Source organism: Gallus gallus, chromosome 4 (genome assembly GCF_016699485.2).
Source record: "Gallus gallus isolate bGalGal1 chromosome 4, bGalGal1.mat.broiler.GRCg7b, whole genome shotgun sequence".
NCBI classification, from domain to species: Eukaryota; Metazoa; Chordata; class Aves; order Galliformes; family Phasianidae; genus Gallus; species Gallus gallus.
This window is the reverse complement of record NC_052535.1, coordinates 79406459-79427672: the sequence shown is the minus strand read 5'-3', so window position 1 is coordinate 79427672 and position 21214 is coordinate 79406459. Positions and strand designations below refer to the sequence as shown.

The window sequence follows — 21214 nt, the reverse complement described above, 5'->3', positions numbered from 1 at the left end:
TTTTGCCAGAGTCAGCGGAAGAGAAGGAAAGAACACTTGAACAGCTATGAGTACTTCTATACACAAAATCTGCTGAGCAATTTCCTTTTGTTTGGCAATTTCAGCATTTTTATTATTAAACCGACTGAACCCACAGACTAATCTTCATAAATAAAGGGAATATAGTGGTACATAACAAGCTGGTAGCTTTACTTTAAACTGAGCACTACAGATAAAGCACAAGATCTTATTCACTCACTGCGTACCTCACTGAAGGACTACATCCATAGCTTTCTTTACTCATGCAGCAATGGCTCACTACACCAGCTTCCTCTTTCTGTTCTCAGAGATCCCATTTCTCCTTTAGAATGCTTAACTCCCTCCCCTCAATTCTACAGCAACAACCAGTAGCCATTCTGTGCATTTTCCACTCACTGAGATCAACACAGCCGTTTCCTATTTGTGACTGAAGTAAAACCTCTACCATACAATACACATGCTCCTGTATCAGATCACATTCACTTTAAGCAAATTATAGTAACAATTAACGTAATCACTATGTACCTCATGCAACTATAGGATCACCAAAACATCAGAACAATAAATAAGTATTTTGTTGATCGTTGCATTGTATTTCTTGGTCAGTCAGTATCTTTAGTTAATAAGTAAGAAACACAAAAATTAATGTGTGTATTCCTGTAAGGTCTCAGACATAAGGCAGCTTCTAGCTGTCAACACAGATATCATCAGTAGCAGCATGCTTTACTATTTACATAATCACATTACCTGTTAAGCATGCAGAGCCATATGCTACACACCTATGAATATTTTTAAGAATCAAGACTGTAACAAGAACACAAGAAATTGATCTGCACATTAATGTAATTGTTACCCATAAAGAATGACTTTTTCCAGTTTCACTCAAGTAAGTTGATTGTTTCCTCTTCATAAATCCAAAGTCCTTATAAACAGTGTGAGTTAAGAGAAGTTTGGAATGGAAAACCAGAAGAAACAATTCAAATTCTACCAACTTAAACCTTGCAACTTGAATTATTTGTTCCCTCTCTTAATGACACCATCATATATGTGAAATGATGCATCTATTAAGATTCAACACAGTCCAGTTAAAGTTACATAAGAGACTACATAATATTAACTGATTTTTCCTTAGAGTTTAACCTAAGCCCTCCAAGTGAGACCAAAACCAAGAGTAGCTGTTTTGGGAATAACATCTCACTGCATTTCTTGGAAGTCTCTATTTATTTGTTTGTTTGTTTGTTGCAGAAAATCAACAAGAAATTACTTAAAGCCTAACAGGTAGGGGAAAAAAAGCCAACTAAAAAAAATAAAAAAAGATTCCTTAGAGAGATTCACTGGAGGATGGCACTGTTGCTCAATTTCCTCTAGTAGAGGGAAGAAACCATGATTCAGCTGTCTACAACTCAAAAAAACAAACTTTTTTTTTTTGCTATAAGTTCCTCAGTTTATCAACATTAGCAAAGAAGTAAAATCTGAATGTTATCCTGTAATGTACCATAATTGAATCTAGCTGAATACTGTGTGTCTCAGAGTATGCCACATAAAGGATGATTTTAACAGACAAGTTTTAATAAAACAAATAAGCCAGTATGCACAGTTTCCAGCTGTACACAAGAAAACTTACTATTACAAATAATCCCTCAAAGGTTGTTTTGGTGTACTGAGAAGTCTTGTAGTCTACCAGCCAACCAAAAAGTGTCTTAAATGACCCTACTACTAAACTAGTTTGATAGGATTTTTCACGTAAATTTATTCATGAAAACATATACCATGTTATGCCAGCTCTTTGTACCAATGCACTGCTCTATTAAAAACGCAGACATCATGTCTGCAAGACTGGATACTGTCCATAAATTGACCAAATGCAACCGAATTTCTGAAAGTCAGGGGTAAAAAACGATGAAAGCAGCTACACATAAATCTTTCTAGAGTTAGTCTGCATGTGCAATAATCTCATTACTGAAACAAAAGCATCAAAGAACTTGAGTTCCTGACAACCTTTATCACGTGATGCTGATTCCACTGCAGAACAATCATTATATCATTTCATTATTTATATGGGTTTGGTCTTTCTCCATGCAAACAAAGACATTGTATCCTTGCTTCTCAATTTCTGTAGCTTCTATCAGCTTCATTCTTATCTTTATGCTCTCAAAGGGAAAATAAAAATCCCTTGTGTTTAGAGTTATTTAAAACTAAAGCTCAAAATATGTTTTTACTATAAAATTACTTCTGTTTGAATAATTTTCCCCATAACCATCACACTTGCATATTCATTAGCCTGAAACAAAAGTATTTAAATTTAAACTCATCTGTCTGAATTGGAGAGATCAAATACACACTGTAAGAGCAGCTTTGCTAGCCCCATTTTGAAGGGATCCTCACTGTGATGTTTCCCAAAACTTACGCTGGTCTGTCCTCTAAAATAAGTGCAGTAGTGGAGAGTGGCTCAAAATCAAGGTTCTTCCTCACATTCTGCTTAGGAGAGAGTGGTCTGTGAGCTCGTCCAGTTTTTTCTTCATATTCCTAGAGAAGAAAAAGATAGGACAAGTTACAAAAGTGGAGAGCACCAAAATGATGCTCAGGAGAATTTAAACAGGGTCAATAAAAGACATCAAGATAATGCTCTTGAATCTCTGCCCAACTGCAATCTCTTTTAAGCTTTTCAGCTTGAGTCAACTTAGAACTGAAAACAATGTTAAAATTCAAGTTCGGGAGTGAGTTCCCATGTCTTCTTTCATTACTTCTAACTTTAAGTTCCTCTGGCTGGAAGCCTGCTCTTACAAAATACCGCTGAGAACAAGCTTTGTAACAGCACACACTATCTGAGGCGTAAGAAAGATCTATTACAATATTTTTATCTACATCGTTTTGAAATCAAAGCCAAAAACTACCACAGGATTCTCGTCTTAAAATCTCACTGTGAGATTTCTCCTTCTCAACTTATTTGCAGTGGCTCCCCAGAGGCTGGGGGGGAGTGTCTGGGGGGTTAAAATCACAGCTCTTATAACGCCTTGAAGACAATCCTAAATCATAACAAAGCATAACGTTAAATTGAGTTTGGGGTATCACTGACATTTTAAATTAGACTTCACAAATTTTGCCATATCCAAAAGACATTTTGCTTCCAGCATTGCTTATTTATACAGTTTCTATTAAAAAAAATAAAAACTGCATGCAGTACTCTAAAAACGAAGCATTATAACTGAGCACTGTGAAAGGTGTTCCAACCAGTCTTTCTCCCCCCATTTTCCTGCCAGCACAAACAGCTCCTTCAAAAGGTACTGATTTCTGTCAACCCAACCTGCCAGTTATGTAAAAGAAGTTCCTTGGGCAAAAGATCCAACCTCTCAAATACAACCAAACCGCCTGGCTCATTCAGAAACCAGAACGGAGTGTCAGCTACTAACAGAAAGCCCTTCTCTTCCTCCTGAACTGTAGAAACACATAAAAAAAAAACACAGCTGAAGGCAGAACTGTATTACGTCTTCTATTTTATGGTGTCCAACTCAATTCTAGTTCAGGTTAGTTCTGTGGGACTCACAGACTGAGTTCTGGGAAGCTCTTGGGATGCAGAAGAACTCCCTCCTTGTTTATGAACAGGGAAGTGTCTCAGCGTTCAATCCTGTGATGCCTGCATTGCTGTGACGGGAAATACTGTCATGAATTTGGAATGTCTGCCTCATTAATACCAGTTAATGCTGCTATGCATGGCAGCAGTTAGAAAACAAGGAAAAGAACGACAACGAAACAAAAGTGTTTGAACTACTGAACAGTATGTAGCTTTGACTATTAGAGAGAGTGCTCATAGTGACAAAGCTCTTGGTTAAGAAAAAGTCTATTGAGAAAATAAGCAAACAGATGTAGTTGAAAAGGCACTGAAACAGACACCCACTTAGAATGCTAAGGCACTGCTCTTACATTAATAACTCCTTGCAGGCAGCTGATAGTGACCAGTGCATCAGCATACCTTAGTGCCCATCAGCAGGTCCTTTGGCTGCCCCACTGACTGTGGAGCACACCTACTGCACTTCAGGGATGAAAGAAAAGCTTATTCTTTTTTCTTTGGATTCTATTAGGAGATGGATCTAGCTATTTTCCACAAATTAACATGGCCAAATACTAATCTGCATTACTGCTTCCCCAGACGATGTGAACCTTTTCCCTAAACCTGATGCTTTTCCTCCTTTGCTATTAGTGAAAAAGAAAGTAGCTGACATCCTCAAGAACCTGCAACAAGGCAGAAATCATCACACATCTATCTCCCTAAAGCATCACACATTGATCTCCCTAAAGCATGACACAACTTGACACGAAAACACAAGCACATAGTGCCTACTACATGAGAAGTTCCAAAAAAGCAGTCTGATTTTTAGATAAGAAAATTATTTTCAAGGTCTCCTTTCATGGAAAGACAATCACAGAGCAAAACTGCTTTAAGAAGGTACAAACATCTGTACAAACTGGGCTGCAGTGGGGATTTTATTCCAATTATTCGGAAATCTAAATCACCTAAGCACAAACTTCTCCACACCAGCGCTCTGCACAGCATCTGTCAGGGATTTCTTAATTAATGATGCTTTGTTTTAGAATATTTTTGAGTACGGGTAGCTACTTACAGCACTGGCACGTTAGCATAGTTATTCACAGCTCTGAAAGGATAAAGCAAAAGCCAATCCCACATTTCAGCCAGCATTCACCCATGTGTTTTACTCAGCATGACTACAGCAAAGAAGCCCGAGCAGCACACAGAATGGGAGTGGCTCATTTCATCAGATTAGCAGAGTAAGTCCTTTGTAGTATATCCAGTATCAGCCAAAAATAATAAAAATGTCCACTGCACACAAATGATAAGAGTGCACAGGAATTAGGCAAGGTCAAAAAAGACTCACAAATGCTCTTTACAACGACCTTCTATTTCTGTGGGAAGAGAATGCAATTTTGAGGCGAGTATTCTGTACAATACAGCAATGAAACAGACTGAAGCCTCCACAAACTCATACTAAGAGCATTTGCTGACGGAGCAAGCAGAAGCGTTTGTACATAGGGCACACCACAATAGGCTGAAAGCACAATGGCTCACTTTAAACACCTTTTTTTTTAAACCAGACTCAACTCTTCTGCAGAAACAAACTATTTAAATCCTGTACTGAAACTAGGGCTTGCTTACCTAATAGGGATGCAAATTAACTTCAGGATCAATTCAGGATGACCTGACTGCTTATGAATTTGAATACATCCCTAACACTGCGACCACGCAGGCTTCCCTCCACGTTTGCCACAGCCAGGGGAGCAGAGCTGGGGTCTGAAGGTGTTCCGAAGCTGAAGGAGCAGCTCGTAGATACACACGGGGTCGGGGACCGCCAGCCGCGGGGCCGAGGCGCCAGCGCTCAGGGCTCGGTGCGCGCCGCAGCCCTGCCCGGCAGGAGTGGGGGACCCGCGGTAAGGAGGCCCAACGCAGCACGGACTGCGGTACGCAGAGCTCTCCGCCAAGGTCACCCGGCTTCGCGTGCTCTTTGTTTAAAGAGAGCGGAATACGAAACACTAACGCCAGGCGACGGGGCAGCGAGAACCACGCCGCTCCACCGCCGTGCAGCTTCGCTGGGCTGCGTCGCGGAGCGGGAGGGCACTCGCTTTCAGGCAGCAGCCTTCACGCCAACAAAGCCAAGCGCCAGAGCTCGGCCGGAGAGCCCGAAACGCCCGACCCGCGTTACCGCGCGTCACCCTCCGCAGGCTCTCCCCGCCGGCCGCCCCGCACCCCGCCCCGCGAGATCCAACAGGGCGACCGCTGCCCGCGCCGCCGCCGCCCCCTCCCCTGAGCGGCCGCCCGGCCGCGCTCACCATGAACGCCGCGGAGCCTCACCGGCCGCGCCGCCGCAGCCCCATGCCCGGGGCGCTCCGGGACCTGGCTCCCCGCCGCGGCGCCGCCCGGGCCCGCACGGCCTCGCGGGCCGCCCGCCCCGTCCCGCCCCGCCCCGCCAGCCCCGCTAATCAGCTGCGGAGCCGCCGCGGCCGATCGCTTCTCTCCCTCTCGCCCAGCGCTGCCTGAGCACGCGTGGCGGCGGGGCGGGCCCGGCCGAGTACGCCGCTTCCGCGCCCGCTTTCCCGGCTCCCAGGCCGGCGGGCTCCCGCCTCGGGGGGACGCGTACCAGCAGCGGGCCTAAGGAAACTGCGGGCGGCCTCACTGCTGCTGTCCGCCCTCTTTGGGCAGCTCTAAAAGGTCCGTGCCCGTCGCGTTTACCATAAGTACCGTGCTGTCAACCCCGCATCTGCAGCCGTTCCTCGCTCCAGTGCTCAGGACATCACGCTGCTCGTGGCCTTCACCGAGGCCCGATCCTGAGTCTGAATGAGCAGCAGGGATACCCTCAATACAACAGAAGTCACTTAAGCATTCTGCTTGTGAGAATTTCTACAAATTCTTCTTATTTTCTCTTAAATTGGGCCACAAAAACGGTGAAAGAGTTGGAATACCCCAGCATGTAAGGACAGGCTGAGAGCTGGGGCTGTTCAGCTTGAAGAGACAGATCAGAGGTGACCTGAGAGCAGCCCTTCGGTATCTAAAAGGGGGCTGTAAGAAAGGAGCCAGAGCCATTAGCAGGGGCTGCTGTGACAACTGGGCTCCACAGTTTAAAATGACAAGGATCTCCTCAAAGGAGTCCAGCAAAGAGCCACAAAGATGACTAACAGCCTGGAGCATCTCCCGTATGAGGAATGATTGAGTAACCTGGGTCTGTATAGCTTGGGGAAAAGAAGATAGAGGGAGGACCTGATTAATGTTTATAAATATCTAAAGGGAGGAGGGAGAGAAATGCATGAGGCCAGGCTCTTCTCGGTGGTGTACAGCAATGGGACGAAGAGCAATGGCCTAAAACTTGAACATAGGAAGTTCCATATGAACATGCAGAAGAAGTTTATACAGTACAGGTGATGGAGCACTGGAACAGGCTGCCCAGAGAGGCTGTGCAGCCTCCTTCTTTGGAGATATTCAAGACCTGTCTAGACACCTACCCATGCAACCTGCTGTAGGGTCCCTTACAACTCAAAACAATTCTATGATGATTGGAATTGCTGGATGTTTTATCAGCCTAATGTTTTCAACCTACAGCTTGCCATCGAATTCTGAGGCAGCAATAATACACCAAATGAGAGACAGCTCATTTGTTTAAAAGAATCTCAGCCTCGTCACCTCCTACCATCGCTAATTAACAACAGACACCTGGTGTCAGAGCACAGACAATCACCACAAGGCTATCAACTGAGCTCATGAAAAGCACCGCAGCCCCAAATGCCAACGTTTCTCCTCATAAGCTGTCTGAAGCTGACAATTCTCACACATCAAAAAACAACCATTAATACAGAAACAACATCAGACCGTGAGGTGGACAATATCTCTGTGGCAAACCCTTCTGGTTTCATGTACTGAAAGTGGAACGATGCTGCAGATCTCCAGGACCAAGGAAACAGCCATCAGCTCCATCAGCTGTCTCCTCCACAAAAATAAAAAAAAGATATTGAAAGTGCAGCCTGGTGAAACTGGGAGATACTTCTGCGGGGTGAAACAAAGTACACTCTGTAACTCACCTCATTACCACAGATTACACAGAGGTATCGGTAGCTCTATTTTTAGGCTGCCACAATTCTAAGAGTACCTGAGGCTACTCAGACAAGTCATGCACAAGCTGTAATTGCATGATATGTTTTATTGCACGATATGTTTTCCACTGAAATTCCTGCCTCCTCCAGCTTACAAGATAGGAACCAGACCAGAATTGCACAAGCCAAATTGTTTTTTTTTTTTTTCTTGGCTTTTGAGTCTGACTGCTACCAAAATACTGCTTCAGCGTTCCCCTTTTGTTGCTTCATAGCTTCCTACTGCATGCATCTGCAGTCTCTCTCCTTTTACTATGAAGTACTTTAGCAGATGGATCTAAGCTGGTGCACACCCAGAACATCACTGCCCTCCCCCCCTTCCAGCACCTCACACCAATTCTTCACTGCCTCTTTAAGAAGTTGTGCTACTGCACAGTGCTTTAATTTGGGGATATGACTGCTACAAACAGAGCTTTTGTTTTATTGCATCAGTTTGGTTGCTCTAGTTAAACTTCTGGATCTGCTTTGCTACAGGGCAATGGTAACCATCTGCATACAAACAAGTGTTACACAGGAAAAGGAACGAGCAGCAGGACTTCCAGAAGATAAACTGAAACCAGCAGACCACAAAACTTGAGATGATCTTTGAGACAGGTAACTAAGATTTGATTCTTGACATGATAAGCCACAAAATGCTCATTTTAATGGAGGCTCTTCGCATATAATCAATTACAGTAATCAAAGGGAACTTCAGGAGACTAATACCTCAGGCAAAGATCAGATTATGAGAACATCATTCAAATTTAACAAAATACAAATAGGAATACAAGGAATTGTTTGGAAGTTTAGTATAAATAGGATTAGAGAGCTTTTTATGCAAGTCCAAAAAAGAGTACCAGAACTGTTTTGAAATGTAATTAGTTTATTAGAGATCTGACCTGACAACCTGAGAAATATCAGTTGCACACCAAACCTGCAGACTTTGCCAGAGTGATTTGGCAGCTCTGTGATTCAGTCATGGTTCAAGAACCACCAGTTCTACTTGCTTTTCCACCCACTTATACACATTTTTAAGTCTCCTAAGTTATAAGAAGAATACCACAGCAGAAGACAGCCATTTGATGAGAGAACTTGACTGCAATAACATTATGTGCATTTTCTACCAGGTTATTCTTCTCATCTTTAGTACTACCATATTTTCCAATTCCATACTTAACAAATTAGGAATGCTCCAGAAGAGTAAGAGACAAAGGCCAATTCACACAAGGAAAACCTCACACCACCTACTTCAGGCATATTTCAAGTGCTTTGAAATTATCCCTATTATTCCCTGAAAAGCTTCTCCCTTCTGATTACAGACTATAGGGGGATTTGGTCCCACACAGTCGCACTGGATTTGTATGAATAAAATAGTGCACATATACTCCAAAAGGACATGAGAGAACCACATACATCGCTCCAAAAGTAATGCCTCCTACCTATTTCCATGGAAACTACAACGGATACAAAGAACATAATAACACTATTTGATATTCTCAGCTACCAAACGCTGTTTTTTGACATAGCCACCACCATTAGCTGTGTATTTCTGACAGCAATGAATGAGAGCTTGCATCCCATACTCATAAAAATCTGCATGGCTGTCTGGAACATGGTTTGTCTTTCATGTAGCTGCTGCCATCACTGGAACGTACCACCTCCCCATCTCACTGTGCTCATATCCACTGTTTGGTTCTCCATCAATGTTCATCAAGCATCAATGAATATCAACAAGTGCATTTTTTTCCTTGTGGAGGAATTCAATGACACACCTTTGCTTCATATGTGCTTCTTTGTCAGATGCCACTCCATCTGATTGCCCCTCTGCAGCCATTTGTCACACAGCAACAAAGCATAACCGAATAGTGGTAGAAAGGTTTAACCTCTACTGGCATACTACCAATATTCACCTCTGACGTCATGGGCTGACATCATAAAGTAGGAGGCATTACTTTCGGAGCAGACCTCGTAACAGCTACACTGCAGACCTGTGCTCCTTCCATTGGACCATTACAGCCATTTTTACAAATATTAACTTCTCTGGCATTGTATTTTGAGCAATCTTGAGTTAACGAACATTTGAAATCCAAGTCTTTTTATGGTCAATTTAGGTCTCCCAAGAAAGAATGAGTTTGCTCTTACAGAGTCCATCATGCAATATGCTACATATCGGATGGCTTTTACCCTTGGGGTTCATGTTTAATTTCTGCTATATCTAAATAACGTAAGTGCTTTTGAATCATACAGAGTTACATACTTAAAAAAAAAAATGAGGAAAGAATCCAGACCATTTCCATATATTTGAAGGACTATTTAAAAAAGACAAAGCACACCTATGCATATGTGGTTTAACAACAGCTCTTCACTGTTTTGTGGTATCTGTAATCAGATTGTGAAGCAAACTCTCACAAGTGACTCCAGCATGAGTCACTGTAACCAAAAAAAACTCATACTACTTTAGAACACTGAAAAGGATGTCATTTAATCTGCATATACAAACATGCAGTTTCCCTATATACTGATACCATCTGATACACTACAGTATCAAGCGAGCGGAAACATCTACTAGAACAGCTTCCAGCAGGGCAAGCATCAGACAGGTGCTTGAGCAAGAGAATACATGCTAGATGGTTATTTTATCATTTTTTTAATGAACAGCTACCAAAATAAAATACTATGAACACTTGTTCTCAGTATGTACCTGAAATGTTACTCCTAGGGATTGGAAGTACACTGGATATGGAGCTTAAAGAAAAAACATAATAATTTTAAACAAACTACATGTCCACTCACTAATCTCTCCAACTCAACATTCTGTATAGCCTTAGCACTGTGCCCTTCCAAAGCAACTTTCAGCAACGTTTTCTTCTGAGATTTCACATTAGTGCTGATGTGTTGGTGTTGCAGAAGAAAACTTATCTTTCGTATCTTGTTTCAAATTGCATGCTCTTCAGTCTGGCTACCAGCAAGAACTGTTCCCTCATTCTGAGCAAGACATGGAAAAAAAGGAAGTATTCTTAAGTCACATCAGCTTAATGGTGACAGTTCTGAGATGGCCAAAGCACCAGGTTAGCTTTAGGATAAGGAAAGGAATCACAGGAATTTGATATTTTATTTTGCAAGCTCTCTATTCAGTTGCAAATAAGGCCTCAAATACTTCCACTTTTCAAGACAAAAGAATGAGCCAGGAATGCATATGAATGCATATTATTATGATGTTCAGATACTCAGGTGAGCATAAATCAACTCTAAGTTTGCAAACAGCTGTCTGTGTAGGTAAGGATGTGCAGGTTTGTGTTTCTGTATGTGCCCTTAACACATGCACCAAATCAGCGTGAGAAAAGGCATTTCACTTCAAGTGTTTCACCATATTTCACTTCCCCTCCCTTTTTAAATCCTCTCCCTGATTTCTATACTGCTTCCTCACTAAGATTTGTGCATCTCTAAGGATCTCTCACTTTTTCAAGTTTTATACTTGTCTGTCCTTTGAAATGATAGAAAAGCAAGGCAGTAAGTCTACTGCTCTAAAACTTCTTCGGGTGATTTTCTACATTCATGTTTGCTGGTCTGATCCCTAAAATTACCCTTTAAGCAGTTACTGGTGACAGTTTCTTACATGTTTAATGCAAGTTTCTTTTTCACATCATCTTTCACTATCTGGAAGACTCCTGTATATTCTGTATGTGTGTGTATATATATATATATATTTTTTTTTTAATAAAAAGCTATATCAACATAAATGTTTGTGAATATCATCTTTGTAACCTGAGATTTGGTTTGGATGAGAAGAGATTGTGACTTTCTAAAAATCACTCACTCGTATTAATAAAACACATAAAGGAAGGTAACGCAGCTGCACAGTCTAGCTTAAATTGGTGGCTATTTCCAGGCTTCAGCATTTGTGACACCGTTTGCACTGTCTTGCTACAGAGACAGCTTCAGAACACAGTACAACAAAATTACTACCTAAAAATGGATAAATGAGGTCAAGAATCCTGAGAGAGATGGGGAGAATGAGACTATAAAGCTTGAAATATTCTCCTAATCTTTCTTCAGAAAGACACCTAAGAACAGTACCAGTTTGGTGTCGTGTTTTTGTTTTTTTAAATTTGTACATCTGTACCCTCCAGGTTTCCAATAACACACACAGTAATTCCTTTCACTCTGCAAAGCCAAAGAACATCAGCTTTGTTTGTTATTGTCAGTGAGCATGGAAAGAGTTGGCCTTTCACAACCCTCATTCTTTCCCCCCCCCCCCCGCCCCCATTCTTTAATTTAAGATGAAGCTTGAAATGTATAAACTGGAGGAGAAACAAAGAGAACCTCTGGATTAGGTTTCTTGGGAGCTTGGTTCTGTTTAATAAAAAAATAACATATTGAAGTCTAGCAAAGCCTTCTCAATTAGTTTCACATTCTAGCAACACAAGAAGTTCCAGTCTCCTGTTAAGATATTTGTTTATAATATTTAAAGGCTAACATGTCTGCTTTCAAGGACTTATCTCCAGCTTTACTATGCAGTCATGTTTTGCCAGGCGTTTCTCAGAACATCCAGAAGTACGTACCCATATTTCTATGCTGTTTCTCTACATAATTCTATTTTCATTCCAAGGTTACTGCATTAAAAACAAATAAACAAACAACTTCCTGGCTACACGAAGATGCTGATGTTTAAGCACTACAAGACACACAAATGCCAGCTATGTGCTGGATTCTCCCTGGCCTTGAACTTCTGAGGGTAAGAAGAACTGTGTACTTTACCTTCAACAGGCAAGCACTTTCCCACTACTCTGTGGCCTCCTGCACTTAAAACTGATGTTGCACTCTGAGTTTATATTCCATCCAATGTTAAGTATCAGAGTAGGCTACAAAATAACTATTTCAATTAAGACAGACAAATTTTATGATCCCACTAGACAATTTTGAACTTACTATATTCCCCCTAAAACTCAGCACTGGCATTAAAATGGGCATTTTAATAGAGAATAGCAAATTGACATTTTAACACCAATAACCAACAAAGCTTATACTGTTATCTACCCAATATCTTTATTCCAGAAAGCCAAATATTTATCTTCAAACATGACGTTAAATTTAAGATCCCCCAAGCTTCCAAGTGTTGTGAGTAAGGTAGTTTACGAGGAATTTCAGAGAGTGCTAAAACTAAAATGAAGGCTTTAAAACTAAAGAGGAAGAGAAAAAAAATCCACCAAACCCCACTTCCTTTCAGTAAAACACTTTTCAGTTTGCTGTAACTGTTAAGCTGATACTCAAAGCCTATTATTTTCTATTAGCTTCATGCTCCTAATATGTGTTTTCAAAACACGAGAAAAGAGGTTCCAGGAGCATTAAAAGCACTGAGGCAGCCAGACTGTTTGCTAGATTACGATACTTTGGGTGGGTCATATTACATTCTTTTATTATTAAAATACTCTGGAACAATCCTTCTGCTGTAGGATTACATTACCCTTTCATTTACTATGGATGGAAGCTATTATACTTACTTTATCTGTTTAAATATAATACTAGATTTGTTTGAGGCAGGTAATTTTCAAGTCACGACAAGAGCAACGCTCTGTACAGTCACACAGCCTACTGGAACTGCAGAATGATCTCTTCAGTACATTTCTTGAGGTTCCTTGTCAAAAAAAAATATTTTAGGTTTTATAAGTGACAAAACAGGTACCCCTTGTTTACTTATTTTCATATAATGTCACAAAAACTAGGTCCTCTTTACACGTAATTTCAATAAAATCAAAACATTTTGAGTTGGATTATAAAAGAAGAGAAAACAACAGTGCATTAAGGTAGCTTGCAAGTTTTGCAGGTATAATTCTCAAGTGGAAAAATTGGATTTACACTTTTATTTCTAGAGATAGCAACAAGAGTATGCACGGAATCATAGAATGGATTGGGCTGGAAGGGACCTCAAAGATCATCCAGTTCCAACCCCTCAAACAGCTAACAGTAGATTCATATCAATGAGGACAGCACTGCAGTTGTGCTTTCCTGTTTTTTTTAAGGAATAAACTCAGCCACACCGCAACAGATCTAAATCCTGCCTTTCAGGGTGACACGCAGAAATGAGCCCAGAGGAAGACAAGATAGGAAATGACTCACTTATACCCTCGGACTTCTACTGTGCAACAGAAAAAAATATACTAGACAGTTTATAGCTCAGAACACCTTAAGTGTGAATGAAAATCTAACAGCATCCCCTGCACCTTTAACAGCTTCAGCCATCAGTCACAACGATATATCCAGCGATCTGCAGACAAACTCCATATGAGCAGTTACCCCAAGCAGCAGACGCCTGCAGAAATTGGTTTGAACCATCCACTTCCTGCTCAGAAGGCTCTGAACGGACTATCTGAGCATAGAGAAAATAGGCAAGATAAGCATTTAGAAAAGCTATGTATTTTTAGACAACTGTCACCCATCAGCAGAGGCCAAGAGGAAGCAGGACATGTGGCAGCAGCCGCGCACGTGGCACACAGCACACATCTGGAACGCTCCTGCACCTGCAGCTGCACAGAACCTCCACGCAGCAGAAGTCAGTGCTCTCAGTACACTGTTGTTTCCTGGTGCCTGGATAAAACACACTGCCCTCAGCAGCTGCTCCTGTCACTGCCTGGCTAAAGCACGACTTGGAGTAATTTATTCCAGTAATTCCTGCAAAGTGCTGTTGTTCTTTTCCACTTAATAGATCAAAGCCAGAAAACTGATTGCGAGAAAAGCGACTTCATAAATCAGTTAGGCTTATAGCTTTAAAAAAGTAAAATTGAGATTAACTTGAATGATAACTCACCCAAATCAGCTTATACAAGTTTTTCTTCCAGTACTGTTATGAGCTTAACAACTCATCCACAAAAAAAAAAAAGCATCACCTACACCCCAAACGCTGCACACAGCCTGTTTGAAGAGCTCGCTTTCACTTCATCTTATCCTGCCCAGTGATCTGCTTAAGTGTAACTGATTTTGATTAGCAGGAAGATTGATTCCACTTGAAGTCACAATTTGATTATTATAGGAAACCATAGCTGGTAAATCCTGCTGATTTATTTTGTTTTAGTACAAAAAAGGGCAAAACAAATGAGATGTATGGAGCAGGCTGCCTGCAAAGCCCCATTGCTGCCACTCTGCCTACTGCACAGCTGCAGTCTGCTCCCGAAGCCCTGTGCTGACAAACTCGTTATCCGCAGTTACACATAAACCACTGTAGTTTTCCACTGTATCTGAGGCAGGCACACTGTTTTCATCATCGATGGCCTCACTCACCCCCCAGTCATTTTGAATCCTTACCCATAAGGGGAAAGAAAAAAAGTCTCCTCTTCCCATGAAAGAGCTTCCAAAATAGAAACCCTTGTAAGTTTGGAAAGATGACAACACCAAAGCTAAAAAGTATAGCTACTTCTTATACTTGAGGAACTTCCATTAGAACCTCAAATATGGAATGCCTCTGGGCAGCAAATGAGTTCATAAATTATTAAATGTGAATGTATGAGTAAAGATTGTTACTTGAAAGGCCTCATGTGATACATATGCTGGATTCTACTGGTGCTGATACTCAAAGAAAATATCAAAATTCCATTGAGCTCTTAGTGGAATTTCCACGGTTAAAATTAAATTGAACCGTTTATACAGCAGCACAGAACGTTTGGAGAGGGAAATATTTAATTACAAAATGGATTTTCATATTACACAATGAGATATACACTACATTTCATTTATACTGCTCTTTTGAGTAACACAGCTGCAATGTCTTCAGCTGAGGACACAGCTAAAAGGTGACCTTCCTGAAGACTGATCACACGTGGAGACAACGTTACGCAGAGACCGAACAATCTCATTTTTAAGAGTCTGTCAGTGAATCTCTTGACAAAGAAAACCACTTGAAAAAAAAATACAAACATACAACATTAACATCTGTTAGTTTCACCAGCCCTGAAAAGCACTCCAGAAAGAAGTAATGGCCACACAGTTCAGCCCTGTAGTCTATTTAGAAGGGAAGATAATTTTACTTGTATTATTATTCGCAGTGAAGTACTGTCATCTGACTTTCAGTGCATTTTGACACAACGATTACAAAAGCAACAGGCTTAACCAGTTCTGCTCAAGCAGGATTCCGAAAGACAGTAGATACAAAAAATTAATTATGTAAACCTCCACTGTAAATGTACTTACAATTTCACAGATGAGATTACTCATTCTGGCAGTTTTTAAGCTTTAAAATACTTACTTGGATAAAATCTATACAAAACTTCACAGTGGTGATGCAAAGCAGACCAAGCTTGGTCTATAACAATACTGTTTCAAAACAGTAATACTCACATATACAGTCAGCCTTCACAAGTAGGCCAAACACCAACTTAACTGGAGCAATTTTAATTCCCACATCATCAAAATGGAGTACAGCCCTATGTCTTCCATTCACTAGTCAAATAAATGAGTATTCAGAGGGGTATTTCTAAGACTTGAGAAGAGGCTTACGTGCACAAAATCTGTCTGACCGTTCTTTTGGTTGGAAGTCAGAGGAAAACAAAAGGCTGCTTCTTACAAACAGTTCCCAGATCAGCCATGTACGTTCAGCCACCTTTAGCTGTAGTATAACAACACTCAGCTTGTGAACTGCAACTTGAGGGTATGGCATTTTCATCATTTATTTACTTCATAAGTGGAAGGCAGTAGGAGCTGGCAGTTCTACAAATGGTGTTTAAGCACTTCACAGTTCAATTACCTTTTTTTTCCCTATCCTTTACACACACAAATTTTACAGCTTCTTTCTTATACATTTCTTCCAAACCCACATGAAATTATTATGGCTGAAGGATGAGAACAACGTACAGTAAGAATGTTTTTAAAGGCTGTTCCCTATAGCCTTTAAACAGTCTAAAAGCTGTACACACAAACAATCCCTACCTTTCAAAAGCATACCTAAGTTTGCAGATAACTTTGTTCATCTCATTCTGGGGAAAGAAAAAAATCATCCCTCATCCATATGATGAAGTTATCAAAAGATGGAACCACGAACATACCAACGAAGTCACAAGGCTCTAATTAGCTGACCTGGCACAAAGGATTCCTTTGATGTATGTCCAGAAGCAAAAGAAGCTGACTTGAGAAACTGCTGCTGGATGACTCAGTTACCACAGATCCCGCGCACAAAGAGCTTCATACCAAGCAAGTACGATCAGATTGATCTCCCTAGATATGCTGAACCAAAGGACTGATAACCATAGTTACTACTACAGTTAGTGTTTTTGTGGCATCTTAGATAACCCAAAGGACTTTCAATAGTCTCAAGTTACACACCACTTCACTTTTCTTTTTTGTGTGGTTTTGTTGTTGTTGTTGTTGTTTATTTTTAATTTTGTTGGCTTTTTTGTTGGTGGTGGTTTTTTGGTTTTGGGTTTTTTGTTTTTGTTTTTTCTTGGTCAAATGGGAAATCACAGTTAAAAAAATAAACAACATAATGAAAAATTTATTATCTTTCCTGTACGTTGCCTTTAATTCAGACCAAGATTTTGTGAACGAGAACACTACTCTCCGTAGCCATACAGACTGAGTCCTAAGCCTATGGGCTTCTGAGTACTTCACAACATAGACAGCACCACTGAACAAACAATTTCAAGGACAAGGACTCTATGGTATAAATACATACTTTTTTTTTCTTGAAAAGAATCAGTAAGGCAAGTCTGAGCAGCCAAAGATTGGAATGGCTTTTACTCAACAAACAAGTATTTCAGGTACCCAGTTGATGCCCAGCACCAATACAGGAGAGAACTGGAACAGCAAGAACAGGGTCAGGCTGGACAGGAAGGCACATTCTTCCCTTCCACCCTTTCCTAAACTTGAGGAATCTCAAGTTACAGAACCTCAGAATCCTGTCAGTTTTCTGCCATTAGTAAATTGGTACGAGACACTTTAACAGAGCACTAAGCATCTCTCCAGTACAAATCCAGATGAATACCCAAGAGGCAAAGCAATGAGAAGCTGGCTACAAGTACATGCCAGCACACATTTCTTTTGTACATCATCTCAGCAGTGCATTAAGAAGCAAGTCTGCCAGAGCACTGTGAATGAAATCAGGTAATCCTGCATGCAGAGAAGTCAGAAGGAATAAGGTTTATCATGAGCAGGAAGCCATACCAATCTTAACTTGAGGCCACCGCCACATTAGCAACATCTATTTCACAACAAGTTTGTATACGTCCAATTATGTCATATAATCAGGAACTCCATGACACAAAGTGACAGAAAGCTGTAGCTACAAATCACTAAGTTAGCTCAGGAGATCAACAGACTACAGAGTTCAACCATTCTGATTTCCCATAATGCCAGAAACACTGGCACTCCCTTTTCTCCCTCCTGTTTGGTTTTGTCCAAAACTTGCGTATAGGAACTTACAAACAAGTTCACATTAAAAGAATACTTAAATTTTGAGTTAGTCCCTGCTGCCGAGGTGGTACTTTCCACATGGGCTGAGTATTCTACATACATCACTCAATATGCAGAGCTGACACGATTCAATGAAAAACTACTGTGTTACCTTCATTGCTCAGGGTGTTACAACTCCCAGCACAGCTCTAATGACACGTTTGTTTAAGAACGTTCTACAATGTTTCCCACAACATGGCATTGCATAAGACAACAAGGTTGCCACAAACAAAGGTGATCAAGATACACACTGTTAAGTTCCAACACACGGCCAACTGTGTATGGGAAAAGGACTGGATTCTCAGACACCTGGCATTTATAGAGAATGTCATACATTTTAAGTGTAACTCCCATTCCACTGGGCTTCAAGAAAGGCACCAGAACTTCCGGAGAAAAAAAAATAAGCCCAATTCCAAGTAAAGCAAACAAAGTGCATATAATTAACACCCACCTGTAAAAATAGAGTTTGGGTATCTTGTTTCCTGTCCCATAGAAGAAAAGTGTAGACACCACAATCCTTTACTAGAACACTAACCATTTACCTTGATCACAGTCACCTTCTTCTCTCCCTAACTCTCCATTCCATCACATTCATCTAAATACTTCAATATAGATCTTTCAAGCACCTACTCTTCCAGACTTTGAAATAAAATGCATGCCTCAAGGCAGAAACAGAGACAAAAGCATCTGTTCTTCTGGCCTAGCACCCTTTTATTCACAAAGGAGAAAGAATGGCTGTAGGCCAGCAGGCATTGTTCCAATGGCCTTTCTGTCACCTCCTATCTTTACGCATCTTCATGTTCTTCGGGCACAATTCGCACTGCTAAAAGAATGCCTCTAAGTAGGCTAAAACCTCTGCAACGAAGGTGCTACTTTGACACTGTCAAATAAATCTGCCAGGGGTAACCTACACTGCATTGAGCTTTTGGGTGCTGGTGAGGCTGGATCAGTTATTTACAGCAGTATCCAAGTCTTAGAAGTTGAACGTTTCAAGAATAGCTTCAGGAAAACTGTAAGTAAATCAGGAAGGGTTGGTTACTGCCATCCAAGGGACAATTCTTCCAGTACTGCAGTCTTGCCAGAAACTCACTCATGGTTGTTTGCCATATCACGCAGGTCTTTAATAGCTTTTAAACACATTTAATATAACTGAAGCTGAGTATTCAGTATTCCTAGAATACTGCAATGTAAGATAGTTTGGATGGAAAATGGAATAATGGAAATAGGGAAAAACCATAAAATGCTAACTAATTATTTACCCACTATTCAAAGAAAAGGTGATTACCACAGTTAATATGCAGTTAGGTATCAGAGTGCTGCAGTAATCAGAGTACTGACTCTCCAAATGCATCATCAGAAATGTCTGATCAGCACTTGGAAACTGAACTGTAGACAAGCTGTAGGTAAGGTCCCAATGGTTGATCACAACCATGACTTCAAAAAGGTGCTATAGCTTCACTTGAACTGACAGCCTAACTACAGGTAACAACAGTCACATGAGATGCCGGATTTCCAGAACACTTCACTCTGAATAAAGCAGCACAGTCCTTCAAATAAACACACTCACTTCATACGCAGCAGCTGATCTTGAAGTTCTAGCCATGCCATCTCTTTCTATATACATCTTTTTATCCCCCAGGTGATCTGAACAAGGAAGTGAGAACACGAAGCTTCCGATACTGAAAGAAATACAAAAACCTCAAGCATCAGCCAATATGCAATCCAAAAATCCCAGATCAAGTGAGAAAGATGGGAATAAGCTATTTTCTTCTTGAAGAGCGAGCAGCTCAGGAATTAGTGGCCACAACAATGGATTTCAGCAGATTTTTCCTAACTAGAAAGGCAGGTTATTTGAATCATTAGCTACACAAATAGATTCATCTGTAGTCAAACCAATCCTCATATATGTTGTTACATTCTAAGAAATGCTAGAACACCATAGCTCACAAGTGATATACAAAGAAGGAGAAAAAAGCATTTGACTATTTTTTATTCCCTCACAACAAGCTAGAGATGACCTCAAAAGCTATTTTTTTTTTGCATAACCTCTCCACTCCCCACACCACAATCCCACATCCAAAACCAGCTACTTAAAATTTGACAAATCACAGACCTGAAAAGCTGACTACATAGGGGTTCATGAAGCTTTGACAGATTTTTCTGTTCATGGAACCACTTCAATAAACAATTTCAATACACACTGCCCTCTGAACTATCCCGTGCTAGGAATAAAAGAAAAATTATATTTCATTTGGTTATCCTGAATGGCATTATATTTTTCCAACATTTCAAATCAGTAACTGAATTTTCAGCAAGGCCCATACACAGAGAATTTCAACCCCAAGTAGCAAGCACTTGAGAAAACAAGGTAGGGCTGAAACCAGCATTCCAATGGAACTTTCAGGTACTCCACCACATTGACAGTACCCCGAGTTCATACGTTTTTAATTGCTTTTTAAGCACAAATAAGCCAAGGCCCCAAAAGAATACCATTTCCCCTGAAACACCAGTGAAAGCTGGAAAATGCCAATGAAAACTGAAAGTTCCTCAAAATACCTACCAAGCTTGATTTAAAAAAATCACCAAAATGCATTCTTGTACTTTGAATCCTCTCATTATATGCTTTATACCAAAACGCTATTATTTTAATAGAATACTCAATTTTATAACAATGTGAAACACACTCTTTTGAATTACATTCTGTTACCATCCTTGATATTGCACAAGAAATTGGGTTCAACTCCTCATGCAAACAGGTTTCACAGTCATATACACAGATCATAAATTGAACTGGATTCTACACTCACTACTACTCCTCATAGAGAGTTAAAGCAAATACCTTTTGTATTTTTTTAGGATCTTTCTGTGAGTTTTCTCTGAGGGGTACTTTTCCAAACAACTTCCAGCCCACATCATTTTGTTTTTCAGATCTTGCATTTTGCTTCCTGGTAAACAAATTCCTACAAAAAAAGAAAAAACCTGATTAATAAAAAAGAGATAACATATTACAACAGGCAGAAGGATAGATAGTTTGTTAATTTTATTCACCTTCAACCACATATTCTAGCTGCTATGGTTGTGGTGGCAGGGACTGATTCTCACCCTTAGGAGATATGTTACGCAGCACTGCCAC

The 21214-nt window shown here is 40.6% G+C and overlaps 1 protein-coding gene and 1 long non-coding RNA gene across 15 annotated transcripts in view; one reads left to right on the top strand and one right to left on the bottom strand.

Moving 5' to 3' along the window:
• TBC1D14 (TBC1 domain family member 14) overlaps positions 1-21214 on the bottom strand; it is a 65397-nt gene that overhangs the window by 25011 nt on the left and 19172 nt on the right. For 7 of the 13 annotated variants that reach the window (XM_015285763.4, XM_015285764.4, XM_046940200.1 and 4 more), the window contains exons 3-4: positions 20921-21041; positions 2426-2544 (exon numbers count right to left, since the gene is read on the bottom strand). In XM_015285763.4, coding sequence (XP_015141249.2) covers positions 2426-2544; positions 20921-21041 — 240 coding nt within the window. Of the gene's footprint in view, positions 1-245; positions 2545-5859; positions 5945-19648; positions 19761-20920; positions 21042-21214 lie in introns of those variants that run through there. The other 6 variants (XM_040699046.2, XM_046940203.1, NM_001252314.2 and 3 more) reach the window with 5 other exon arrangements.
• LOC112532310 lies at positions 6074-12362 on the top strand. Of its 2 annotated transcripts, XR_006939133.1 has the most exons (3): positions 6074-6238; positions 7124-8262; positions 12257-12362. It is a non-coding gene; the product is annotated as an uncharacterized LOC112532310 (long non-coding RNA). The 2 variants fall into 2 exon arrangements; XR_003074854.2 differs by lacking the exon at positions 12257-12362 and having other exon boundaries at positions 7124-11387.